Raw genomic sequence first — 13,428 nt, 5'->3', positions numbered from 1 at the left:
TTTTTTTTTATGAATTGAAAGAACATTATTTTCTGAGAAAGGGTCCAAACACTTGGACTAACAAACTGGCCCATGACTCCTTAAAAGGTAAAGAGCTACTGCTGTCAGAGCTATTTTTTCAGGTTCAACTAGGTGGCTACCAATATCCTTTGCAGCTTAGAAATTTTGTGAAACATACCTACATAGAAAATTCTATAATGTGGCTTACAAGTAGGCATTAGGAAGATCTCCCTCCATAGCTATCAAGTTAATCTATCTCATAAGTAAGAGAGTCACATGAAATGATTCAGAATTTTAAGAACAACTCACCTATACAAATGGTTCCATCATTAGTTACAAACTTGTTTTGGGAACTGCTGGATGTAAAGCCAGGCGCACACATGCAGAAATAACTCCCCTCTGTATTAGTGCAGTTAGCATTCTCACCACAAGGCTGCGTAGAGTTTTCACACTCATTATCATCTGGAAAAATATCAATTGAAAAGCCATGTTATTTTTAATTCCTGAAAATATATTATTTGAATATAATTAAAAGTATACTCTATTATTTTGCAGCATCTTAATTTGATGATTTAAATAGCTAGAAATGTAGAATAAAAAGCAGAGAAAATTATCACTTTTAGCAGGTAATGCAATGGATACATAGAAAACCCAAGAGAATTCTGAAGAAATAAAATTAAACAATTAATAACTTTTGTATGGTGGCAGAATAAAAATGAAATACTCAAAAGTAAGCAGGAATTTATTCAACCTTAATGAAACCACCGCAACAAGCAATAAGAAAAATTCTATTAAGTTTAACTATCTATCAAATGTATGAATTATCTTGGAGTTAACTCATCAGGACATATATGAGATTTATAGAAGTGCAACGAAAATGCATACTTTATTAATGGAAAAAGTAGGGTTCAAATAAGGAGAGGAAGTTGTTCAAGGCTAATAATTCTGTTGTGATAGCTAGCATTTGCATAGATCTTTAGAGTTCACAAAGATCTTTATATGTATTAATTTATTTGATCTTCACAACTACTCTGAGTAGATGCTAATTTTATCCCTATTTTACAGATAAAGAAATAGAGGCTGAGAAAGGGTAAGCAATACAACCATAAATAGCTACTGTACCAATTTAATAAATATAGCAATACCACCTAAATTAATTTATAGATTTAGTACCAAAGCAATCAGATAGTCATGTTACCTACAAATGTAATACTATAATCAACTAGAGAAAATACTTGTAGAATTACTGAAGGAAGAAATCCTGACTCAGAAATTTCCTATGTATGTGACCTTGGATAATGAACCTCTCTGAACCTTTGTTTCTCATTTGTAGAATGAAAGGAAAATAATTGATCACCATTATGTTTCTTCTAGCTCTAAATCTCTGATCCTATAAGAATTTTCAGAATTATAAGGAAAATGAAGCCAAATTTAAGAATAACATTACCAAATCTCAGACTCTATAAAGACAGTAATCATTTTATTTGCTATTGGAGCAGGTAGCTGGCTCAGTGGTTAGAAAGCCAATCCTAGAGATGTGAGATCCTGGGTTCAAATCCAACCTCAGACACTTTTGTGTCCCTGGACAAGTCACTTGACCCTAATTGCCTGGTCCTTACTGCTCTTCTGCCTTGGAACTAATATCCATCCTAAGGCAGATAGTAAGGATTTAAAAATTGTTTGCTACTGGTTAAACAATATAAAGATCATTCCTTACCTAAAACATTCCAATCCCTGACTCTGTGTCTTTACACAGATGGTACCCTATACCTGGAATGAATGTCTTCCTTTTCCTTTGCTTCTTAGAATCTTTGGTTTCCTTTCAAGCTCAACTCAAATTTTATTCCATACATGTGGCCTTTCCCAAGCCTGCTGGTGCCTCCCTTGTTCACTGAAATTATCTTGTATTTCATTTGTCTATATTTTGTACATATTTATATGTCTATATATGCTCTCTCCTCAAAACATTGTAAGATCCTTTGGTCAATGATGATTAATTGTTTTTCTTTGTATCTTTGTCAAAGCTTAAAAAATGCTTGTGGGTTGGTTGATTAAGAATGAGAAAGATGAGGGAGAGTTAAAGGCAAGGCTCAGGTTTCCAAGCATGGTTGAATGGGAAATGCTAGTGTCACTAACCAAAAAAACAGTAAAGTTAGAAGAAGAGTCACTTTAAGGAGAGTGATGAAAGCTTCTGTTTTGGACTTGTGGAACTTCCACCAGGACATCCAAGTAGAGATCACAGGTAGATAGTGAAAAGGGGTTAAAAGCTCAAGAAGGAAATCAGGGTTAGACAGACAAATTTGAATATCTTTTTGGTGGAGGGGATTGTTGGAGCTGTAAGGACAAATTAGATTCCAAGGGAGAAAAAAAGAAGAAAGCAAATGACAGAATCCTGGGAAATATCTGGCTTCAGGGACCAGGTAAGGGACCAAGCCAGCAAAGGGACAAAGGACAATAGTCCACAAGGAAGGAATCGAACCCAAAGGGTACAATGTCTTTAAGTGACAAAAATTCTTATCTAATGAGTTAGAGATCAAAGAGAGAGAAACTGTCATCAGATTTAGCAATAAAGAGGTCATCGATAACACTTGAGAGAACAATTTTCTTTCCAGTGACCTTAGTTCTTAGAGGAGAGATTATATTCTTGGAGACTTATTCTATTTCTTGTTCTCCCACCTTGAAGCTTCTCTGTATTGACTGGTAAATATGGCATGTGTTCCCTCTACATCTAAGTTGGCTCTAGCCATTCATTATATTTACTTATTTTTACTCTCAGGCCTCTTTCCCTCAATTGGTTTATTGCCGCTCTAGTTTGTACCCTTCATCCCCTCTTCCTATTTCCATTTCTGCATCCCTAATCAAACTAACATTGTCACTTATTCTAGAAAAGTCATGCCAATCTATTCCCGTATGACACCTCTCATTATCCCGGTAACTTTACAAAACTAATGACTAGTCTCTGGACATAACTTTCCTATATTTTTTATCTTCTTCTAGTAGATTGTAAGATCCTTGAGAGCAAGAACTATTTTCATTTTTATGTTCTATTTTGAGATTTTTGGCACATATACTATGTGTGAAAGGAACATTTTTTGATTTATTCATTTGGTTTCATAGAGTGGTAAGAAAGAAATATAGATGGCAAGGGGTTGATGTGAGTGGGTTGTAAGAAAACACGTATTGCACGTGAAGTACTTTTCAATAAATTTGGTGCTGAAATGGAAAAGATAAATTAGAAACTAACTTGGTGACATAGAAGACTCAAAGAAAGGGTCTTTTTAAGATTAGACTGGCTGAATGGAGGTATAAAAAGGGGAATGGAATCTAAGAGTCATAGGATTCATGATTCAATATTGGTTCTGCCACTTATTAGCTATGGTTCCTTTTGTCCTTAAATATGTGGTCCTGCAGAGCTTAAATGCACCTATACACATAATGTACACACATTTACGACTTATAATCTGTACTGGTGAAAGATGCATAGACAGAAATGAAAGCAGCAGCTCTTGAAATCTTGAGGGGGTGGGCCAGTGGCAAGTATGTTTGTAGACATAGGATGGAAAAGGGACAGACAGAAAACACAAAACATTTACTATGTACCAGACACTGGGGATATAAAGACAAAAGATATTCTGTGCTCTGAAGGACTCATAAAGTTGTTGTATTTGTTTAGTCATGTCTGACTCTTTGTATCTCTATGTGGCAAAGATACTGGAGTGGTTGGCTGTTTCCTTCTCCAGCTCATTTTATAGATGAGGAAACCAAGGCAAATAAGGTTAAATGACTTTCCCAGAATATCAGGATTACTAAGTGTCTGAGACTAGATTTGAACTCAGATCTTCCTGACTCCAGATCTGGAGCTCTATCCATTGAACTACTTAACTGCCTTACTTACAAAGTAACACCGAGGAAAACTGGGAGGATTTGAAAGGGATGTGACTAAAAGCAAATACTTCACATCTGTATCACAGCTTCTGTAGTGGCTTATATTCTGGTGTGTAGGGATGTTATATTATGTACACAGATAAGAATAATACTATTTCAAGATTGAGAAATTACTCTTAGCAAAGGTTAGGACTACATTTTCCTTTTAGATGGATGGGAAAGAGAACCGAGTCAGCGAAGAGATTGAAAAGCTATAAGATATGGAGAGAAGAAGGTAGAAGACCTAAAGGTGAACTTCTAATTTTAGGAGAAGATAAAGTCATCTACCGTGAATGCAGAAGAGGAGAGAACATCTGGCGATGTCCTAATAAGATGAGCATTACATAAACTATAATGACAGCAACTGACATTATCCTCAGACAATTGTATGTAGACCTGGAAGATTTTCTGTTCCTATTAGTTATAATATTTTGAAAGTGTATTTATCTAGAAATTTAAAGTCTTTCCTTACTATTCTTTAGAACCAGCCCTGTCAATTCAGACTGAGAAGGAAAACAGAGACTGGAGTTGGTTCCCATTAGTATTATCGGTGTTAATGTAGGAATTAATGAAAGGCAGTAATTAATCTAGTGTTATCAAGTATGTCACTACTTCTATTGGATTCATTCTCACCCCAGTCCTCACCCTGAAGGTAGCTTTTGACTTGTCAACGTTGCCCAGTTGGGGCTGTCAGTTTCTATGTTAGGTCAGGACCTCATTGCCTATTATTTTCTTGGTCCCTCCTCTAATTCTTCTCTTCTCTCCATCCAGATAAAAATGTCCTCTCTACTTCTCCAACATTTCTGGAATATTTTGAATGGATTTCTCCTTTGCCCTCTTCACATTTCATGTCATCTCATGCTCATTTGGGAACTGGTTTTATTCTCCAGCAGAATTTAAGCTCCTTAAAAGCAGAGGGGTGCATATTTTCTATATTTGTATCCCCAGTGCCTAGCATGACATTATAATTAAGGCTAACATTTAGGTAACTAAAGTTTGCAAAACACTATATGTAGCTTATCTCCTTTGATCATCACAACAACCTTGAATCAGGTGCTATTATTACCCCCATTTTACAGATGAGGAAACTGTGGCTGAATGAGGTTAAGTGATTCATTTAGGGTTACACAGCTGGTATATATCTGAGTCATATTTTGCACTCAGATCTTCCTGACTCCAAATCCAGTATGCTTCAACTAGTTCCTGGGCTAAGAAATGTTTGTTATAATGAATTAAATCTTAGTGTTACTTTGCCCATTGCTCCCCAGAAAAAAATGTCTGTGCTATAAATTGAAAGTAGCATTCTTCCTTTTAAAAATACTTAAGTATTTTTTAAAGTGCAAGGAACTGAGCTAGATCTCCAATTTAAACCTCTACCAAAGCAGTTTGAGAACATTCCACTATCCCTTAATAGATGATTTCTTGAGTTGTAGGAAATGTCTGGTGTGTTGTCTTTCTAAATTCAGCTAAGCTGGTCTTTGGATGACATCCTGTACCCAGGGCTCTTCTGAAAGCCTTTGTATCTTGGTAGGATTAACCAAAGCTTACTTTCCACTGGCATAACCATGAGAGCCCCGAACTACTTCCATCAAATAATGAAATGTCAGGGAAGGACTTTAGACACTGTTAGAAAGAAGAACAGACCCTAGAAGGAGCATGGAGTAGTGGAGACAATGGGGGACCTTGCCAGTCAGGAACTTAGGTTTTAATCCTAGTTCAGATATCTCCTAGCTTTGTGACTCCTGGCAAGTTATTCAACTTTACTCTTGGTTTCTTCATCTGTAAAATCAGAAGGTTGGGCTTAATGGCCTCTAAGAACCCTTCCAGCTCTAAATCTGTGATCTTCCACATTCTCTATGATCCAGCCAAACTGTCCTTTGTTATTCCTGGCATTTGGCATGTCATTTCCATTCTCTGTGTCATCATATAGGCTGTCCTCCATTCCTAAAATGTACTCTCCCCTTCCCCATGTTTCCCTTGTTTCCTTCAAATTCCAGATAAATTACTAGCTTAGCTTTGAGATCATTCCTCATTCTTTCTTCTAGAGCTGCTACCTTTCAAAATTACCCAAGTAAATATTTTATAAATATGAATATATTTGCATTTTGGTTGTCTCGATAGAATGTAATCTTCTTGAGGACGTGGCCACAATAGGTGTTTGATAAATGCTTATCGATTGATAGAATTGAAACATATGATTTATTACTTTGGTAGTTATTTGTAGCAACCCAGTAAAAATCAATTGACAGATCAGGGACTAGGTGAATGAAAATTTTCCCTTATCTTCTACCTAAATTTTATCTTCTGATATATTTCCATATGCATCCTAGACCTGGTCAGTGGTTCAAAGAATAATTTTGTTGCAGCTTGGTCTGGAGAAAGTGAATTAACTAAGATGATCAGTATTGAGAGAGCAGGCAAGTTTCACTGAAACTTAATGCCTTCTTTCCTTCCTTCCTTCCTTCCTTCCTTCCTTCCTTCCTTCCATCCTTCCTTCCTTCCTTCCTTGATTCCTTCCTTCCTTCCTTTCTTCTTTCCTTCCGTTCTTCTTTCCTCCCTCCCTCCCTCCCTCCCATCTTCTCTTCGTTCCTTCATTCCCTGCCTTCCTCTCTTTCTTTTTCTCTTTTTCCTATCCCGAGTATTCCAAGAATATGATCAAGCTTCTGTCTTGAGGAACTGTGTTCAACAATTAATACAGCTTTGCTTCTGAATGAAATCTTAATTCATTTTAAAGCTAGAATTCATGCTATTAACCCAAATGCAAAATTTTTCACGGAAATCAAGACAAAAGGGGGACATATAAAAGCTAAATTTCCTAATTTAATATTAGATCATAGTGTGGTGGTGAGATATTTAAAATGGAATAACAAATGATTATACCTTTAAAAACACAAATGGTTAAATACAAGGAAATCCATCTTATTTAAACTGCCATTCCTCATTAATTTCTAATTCTATAAAGAGTTAGTCAGATTTCAAAATGTAAATTTCATATGCAATTTATAACCATCAAATATCAATGTGGGAAGAATTAAAGAATAACTAATCATTCAATCAAAGAAAATTTATGTTCAACACGACATCCAAAGTGTTTCTACATGTATATTCTTTTTATTTTTAAGTTTTGGTAGGGAAAGGGGAGCAGTAGGAAAAAGGAAAAGGTCATTTTTATTCTAAGTGTGAATTAAAATTGGATTATGTTAAATATTTGAAAACACAATGATTATTTTATTATAATTCAGTTTCAATTAGCACCTCCTATTTTATTATGCATGGATACATTTATTTAAATAAATATGAAAATAATTTACTCAATAATGTAATCATTTATGAAATCAGTAGACTAATTTTATTAACTTGGATAAAATTTATTAGAATATCTTAAAATTATGTATACTTTACTTCTCAAGTTACATCTGGAATAATGAGAATTTTTAAAAAATACAAAACATTCTAATCAAAGCCAATTTTTATAAACAAACATTTGCCAGTTTTTGAAAGAGAAAACAACTATCTATTACTGACATAGTGGAGATGGCAACTGTTTTTCTAAATTCAAGATGTACAATGAAAAGTACATAATATGCAATTCACTTTGCTGTAAATAATGCTCAAGCTTTGTATTAAAGGAATTTGTCTGTCCATTTGATTGCAGTTATTTAACTAAAAATTGACATTTACTTGGAGACATCAGATTCTAAAATGTTTAGAGAAATAGTGTAGGATTCCCTCGTTTAGTATAATAAAGGTTAAGTTGGATCAAAAGGGATAGAATAGATCCTTTTGAGAATGAAATTCTAATCTCTCAAACCCAAATTATTATAATTTGGATGAAAAAAGAATTTTAGTGGGATGATGATGGTACTTTTGCTTTGGGAGAAGTACAGGGATTCCCCCAACAAATTAAAATTTAAAACAAAAAGAGGTCAGCAGAAGATGGAATTGAAGAGGACTGAACAGGACTTTAAAAAATAGTATAGTACTATAAGAATGACAAAAGAACATAAATCTGCAAAAAAAATTCAAAGGATTAGCTAGCAATAACAAGAATAATAGTTTACATATACACTACACTGCAGAGTGTGAGGAGATCAAGTTAGAGTAAAAAGTCTTTGGCTCTAATTCCAGCTCTGATATTCACTATGTGTATGAGGAACAATTAATTCACTTCTTTTCTCTAAGTCTATTTCCCTTCCTTGTAAAATGAGGAGAGTTGGAGTGGATGATTTCTAACATCCCTTCTAATTCTAGATATGATTATGACAAAATGATTTTATTTGTGTTTTCTCATTTGACTTTCACAATACTTCTTTCTATTTTTTTAAAATAAAAAGTATTTTTTAAGCACTATATTCTAAACCAGGTACACTAAGTGCTCAGGATGCAAATTTAAAAAAAAGAGAGACATTGAAATAAGCATGCTATAGAACTAAAAGATCAAATATATCAATATATGCTAATTTCTATAAAAATAAATATCTACTTAAAGTATCAAACATACAAAGTACATATATTCTCTTCTCTATATATAAACATGTAGTTAGATATAGAAAATATGCACTTAAATTTATGCATTTCTGTAGCTGGATATGCATAGGTGAAATGTCCCTAAAATCTCAGTGTAGTTTTAAGTTTTTAATGTTTAATAGCTTAGACTCATATTTAATATATATATCTATATATCACATGCACTTATATAAAATATGCAGCTATTTATTATATATTAAAATCTATAATATAGTCTCATTTATTTCTGTACATATATAAACATAGGTATACTTACATATACCTATTTCCATAGTTTCTTGTATATATACAGTTTCCCAAAAGTCTCAGACAGATTTTGGGACATTCTACATAAGTATATTGTATAAATATATCCATATATGTATTATGTATATTATATATTTATATTATATATACCATATTGCATTACATATATTAAATTTAAAAATACACATATATACACATTACACTTATTTCTCTAGCTGTATATGCTTCTATTTCTATTGAGAAGTAGTGAAATGACCTCTGATTTCAAAGTCCAGAGACCCCAAAGAAGAGGTTCCAAGTCTCTAAGCCTCATTCGGTACATATGAACAATGAGGAAAATAGTTCTTGTATGACCTCCCCGAATTTTGTGGGGCAAATCATTCAGAAACCTGAAAGCACTAAATGACTGAACTATAACAGAAAGCAGGTGACTACTTCATTTGAAAACTTTCCAAAGGTTCCAGAATTGAACAGAAGCTGTCAGATAAAATGGAAAAAAAAATAATTTTACTCCAATCGGGCATAGATTCAGTCACTCAATTACTTAAATATTTATTGAGTTCCCAAGTGTGAATTTGTCTCTATCTGAAGATAAGTAAAATTTAATCAGAAAGACAATGTCCTTGCCCTGTGATCAGAGTTCATATTCCAAAAGTAAGTTAACAGAGAAACATGTAATTGAGTTTAAAAAAAATTAAAATTGCTAGAAAAAGTTTTCTATAGTTTTTTCTCTATATATATTGCATATCTATTTCCATATATTCCTAAATTTAGGTTATTTCACAGTAAAATCCTGGGAGAAGTTTGAATTGACTTCAAAAGGAATTGTGCACTCGGATCATTTATGGGTAATATGAAGGAAGATGAGAATTGGATCCCTTGTGAGTTTTTCCTGTAGAGGTGATATACGAAAAAAGAGGTATACTGAGAAAGGATGCAAACCAGGCCAGTGATGGAAGTCTCAGGAGGCTTTTCCTGAGAGTCAAGGAGTTGTAATGAACCACTTTCCATTACCTAACTGAATATGTTTATAAAAATAAATTAATATACTGAGAGGTTAAGTGCCTTGCTAAAAAAAGTCAAATGAAAAAGAAAGATATAGAAAGAAAGAAAACCCAGTCATTGACTCCCTGACTCCCCACTTTGTGATCTGAAGCCAATCACTTAACCTTTTAGCTCCCTTATCTACAAATTGGAGCTAATGTCGCTTTCCTTTTCCACCTCCCACCCTCTCAGACATGTTATATGAATTAATTAGTTAATAGCTCATTTCTCATTTTTCTCCATAACCTATAGAGCTTATCTGAGTGAGGAGTCCTCATTGAATTTTAAAGTAACAGAGATAGACAATGATGTCTTGGAGGGAAAAAATGTAATTGCTAATTACAGAGAATCTCTAACTTTTTCAGTGCTTAGGTTCAAATATTTAAGTTTCTGGCAGAATGCTGCAGTAGTGTAGTTTCAACATGGAATTTTAAATTCCTCACTCACAGTTTTGTCTTCTGTTTTCCAGCTTAAGTCATTTGATTTTGCTATTGGATGCTTAAGACAGTTTTGTAAAATTTTTGCTAGAGATCTAGGATAAAAAAGTTTAAAGTAAGTTTAAATCAGAGTATCACTTAAGACATTAAGTATGAAATGTTTAATATGTGTGAAAAACTTCTGGCTACACATAATTCAACTAATAAGAAAAAATTTGAAAAATGAAAATAGGATCTGTCTCAAGAAAAAAATCAAAGATCATCTATCAGTTTTTACAAGCCCCACGTTTATGGTCTTCCATGATTAGGCATCAAGAATGTGCTGATGTCAGCTTGTATTGGCTCTTGAGAGATAACTGTAAAATTTTCTGTATGACCATTTATACTTTGGACATGAGCAAATATTACAATTCAAGGCTTGATTTATTGATGATCTAGAATTAATAAAATGATGCAGAAAATGGTAATCATGCAGATTAAATTGAAAAGTTTGTCATACCTTTTCAGAGAGCTGGTTGTTAAATCTTTAATAGTATCTCACCTTTCACTATTTCCGCTGCTCCCCCCATGTACCCACTGCAAACTGGATTACAAAATATTCCTGAGTACTCCCAATGTTTTCCTTTCTTTGTTCCTTGGATCTTTCATCATTCCCTCTGCTTGGTATGTGCTCATTCTCCTGCCTTATCTCTGCCTAGCAAAATCCTAACTCTCCTTCAAGTGCTAATGCTTTAACTTGTCAAATCTCATCTAATGTGCAACTTGTTTCATTAACCCTTTTCGTGATGGATTTCTTTGTCTTACATTCCTTCTTCTCAAAGTCCTATAGTTCTATTAGAAGCTGTGAAATGGAATTTGGTACATTTGTCCTTGTTTGATAAATCCATGTATGTAAATGGTATTTCATCAAGTAGATTATATACTCATTGGGGTAAGGTTATCTGTCATTCATCCTTGTATTTTTCATTGTGCTCGGCACAGTACCTTTGATATAGGAGGTTCTCAGAGTACATTGGATGAATAAATAATTTCTCTTTTTAAAAATTATTTTTAGCTAGCTAAGAAGTTACATGCTTAGGGTCAAAATGTTAACTATTGTCCTCCAGGAGTTATTCTATTTGGGGTTGGATTGGTAGACAATAATTGCATTTTATATCTAAGTGGAACAAAAATTTATAACTATTTGCAGATACTGTGCCAGATATTGAGGCTATAAAACCTCAAATTGGTCTATTTCCTGCCCTCAAGGATTTTACATTCTACTCAGGAGCATATAACATGCCTACAGCTAAGGAAGATATAATAAAGGGTACAATGGAGTCAAAGTAAATACTCAACAACTTCTTCAAGAACAGATGGCACAGACTTAGGTAGCTCAGTGCCTGAAGATGGGAGGTCATGGGTTCAAATTTGTCCTCGGATACTTCCTAGCTGTGTGATCCTGGAGAAGTCACTTATCCCCAATTGCCTGGCCCCTACTGCTCTTCTGCCTTGAAACTGATACTAAGTATTGATTCTAAGACAGAAGATAAGTTGTTTTTTAAAGAACAGATGGCCCCAGGTTAATTTCATTTCCTTTTATGACCAGACTACCAATGGTAGACCAAGGGAATGTAGATATGGTTTATGGAGATTTTAATAAGACATTAACCAAGTCCATCATATAGTGATTATAGAAAAGTTAGAGAGATGGAGTCTATAATTAGGTAAATTAGGAAATGGTTGAATGGACAGAGGGAAATTATTAATTGTTTGATATTGACTATCGAACCAAAGATGACCAAAAAAATGGGAACAACTAATGTTGGAGGGATCGTGGGAAGATGGCGAAACACTTCGATGATATGTGCAAGCTCATGATCTGTTTTCACATTTTTTCCCTAACAATTTGAATAAATGTAGAGATATGAATCAAATCTACAGGTTTCCCAAAGCTGGGATAAATTGCTAACGTATTAAATGAAAAGAATCAAGATTCGAAAATATCTTGACCTGTAAGAAGACTGGAGCAAATCTAATTTAATACCATTTAATAGAGACAAATTTTAATATTTATCTTGGGTTGAAAAAATCAACCTCGTCAGTAAAATGAAGAAATAGGAATAAATCGTACATTTTTTTCTCCAAAAATAGATCTGAGGGTTTCATCATATGACAAACTCACTATACAGCAGCACCCAGATATGATGACAATTAACATTTTCATGGCACCATAAGACTTTCAAAGCATTTTGCATGGCATTTCACTCTTATAATATCCTTGTGAGGTATATATTATTATTATAAAATCCAGCCTCCAACATTTACTAGCTATGTGACCCTGAGTATGTCACTTAACCCTGTCTGCCAGTTTCCTTATCTGCAAGATGAATTAGAGATGGAAATGGCAAACTACTTCAGTATCTTTGCTAAGAAAACCCCAAATGGGACATAAAAAATTGGACTCAACTGAAGTGATAGAACAAATTGGTTATATCATTTCATGGATATATCAACAGGGTATCACTGTAGTTCTGCCTATGTAGACTTGCCATTTTTTTCATTGTTGGAAAGGTCTTTTTCCTCTCTAAAAGTTGCTTTAATTTTTTGAAGCATAACTCATTCCTAACATCACCTCTCCACACTCCCAACAAGTCTCAGTTGTCATTATTGCTGTTGCTTCTCACATTGTCTTTATTCCTTCTTTCAAATTAAGGATGAGATTTGGAATGACCTTTCCAAATGAAGCAGGCATGGTTGCCGTAGTTTGGAGTGATGCTGCAAACCATACTAATGAAGCATGATGGGTGATCACCATTAATGTGTGATTGTACTTCTATTCTGTTTATGATGAGATTGAATTATACTGGTATGATCAGACACTGGCACCCTAGGATCTGAACAACCATTTAGCTTGTATTCCATTTTCCAACCTATTGACTACAGACTGGGAAAATTAATTAAAAATGGGATGAGCTTCTTCTCTCTTTCTCCAGTGAGTGTTATGCCACTGGAAATTTTCACATCAATCATAACAACTTAAAAGCCGCTGAGTATGACAAGTGCCATTAGCCTTGCACACATTGTCCCTGTAACAGAACTGCCAGCTTGGTTCTGTGAGTCCTGCTTCTTTTGAATAAGAGTCATATTACTACTAAGGCTCAGTGATACCTGGGAGCTCCAGTGTGCCTCCTTGTGATGGGCTCTATCGGACTCTTTAGTAGTTGCATATACTTTGGGTGTTTACATATGGGTTTAGAATACTAAAACG

The 13,428-nt window shown here is 34.2% G+C and overlaps 1 protein-coding gene across 1 annotated transcript in view; it reads right to left on the bottom strand.

Annotated features, from left to right (window-relative positions):
* The window catches only part of ADGRL4 (adhesion G protein-coupled receptor L4), a 143,146-nt gene that overhangs the window by 63,890 nt on the left and 65,828 nt on the right, over window positions 1–13,428 (bottom strand). Inside the window, exon 3 of the mRNA XM_044675800.1 lies at window positions 310–462. Coding sequence (XP_044531735.1) covers window positions 310–462 — 153 coding nt within the window. The remainder of the gene's footprint in view (window positions 1–309; window positions 463–13,428) is intronic.

Source organism: Gracilinanus agilis, chromosome 4 (genome assembly GCF_016433145.1).
Source record: "Gracilinanus agilis isolate LMUSP501 chromosome 4, AgileGrace, whole genome shotgun sequence".
NCBI classification, from domain to species: Eukaryota; Metazoa; Chordata; class Mammalia; order Didelphimorphia; family Didelphidae; genus Gracilinanus; species Gracilinanus agilis.
Note: the sequence above shows the minus strand (reverse complement) of the source record. Positions and strands in the feature narration are given on the sequence as shown.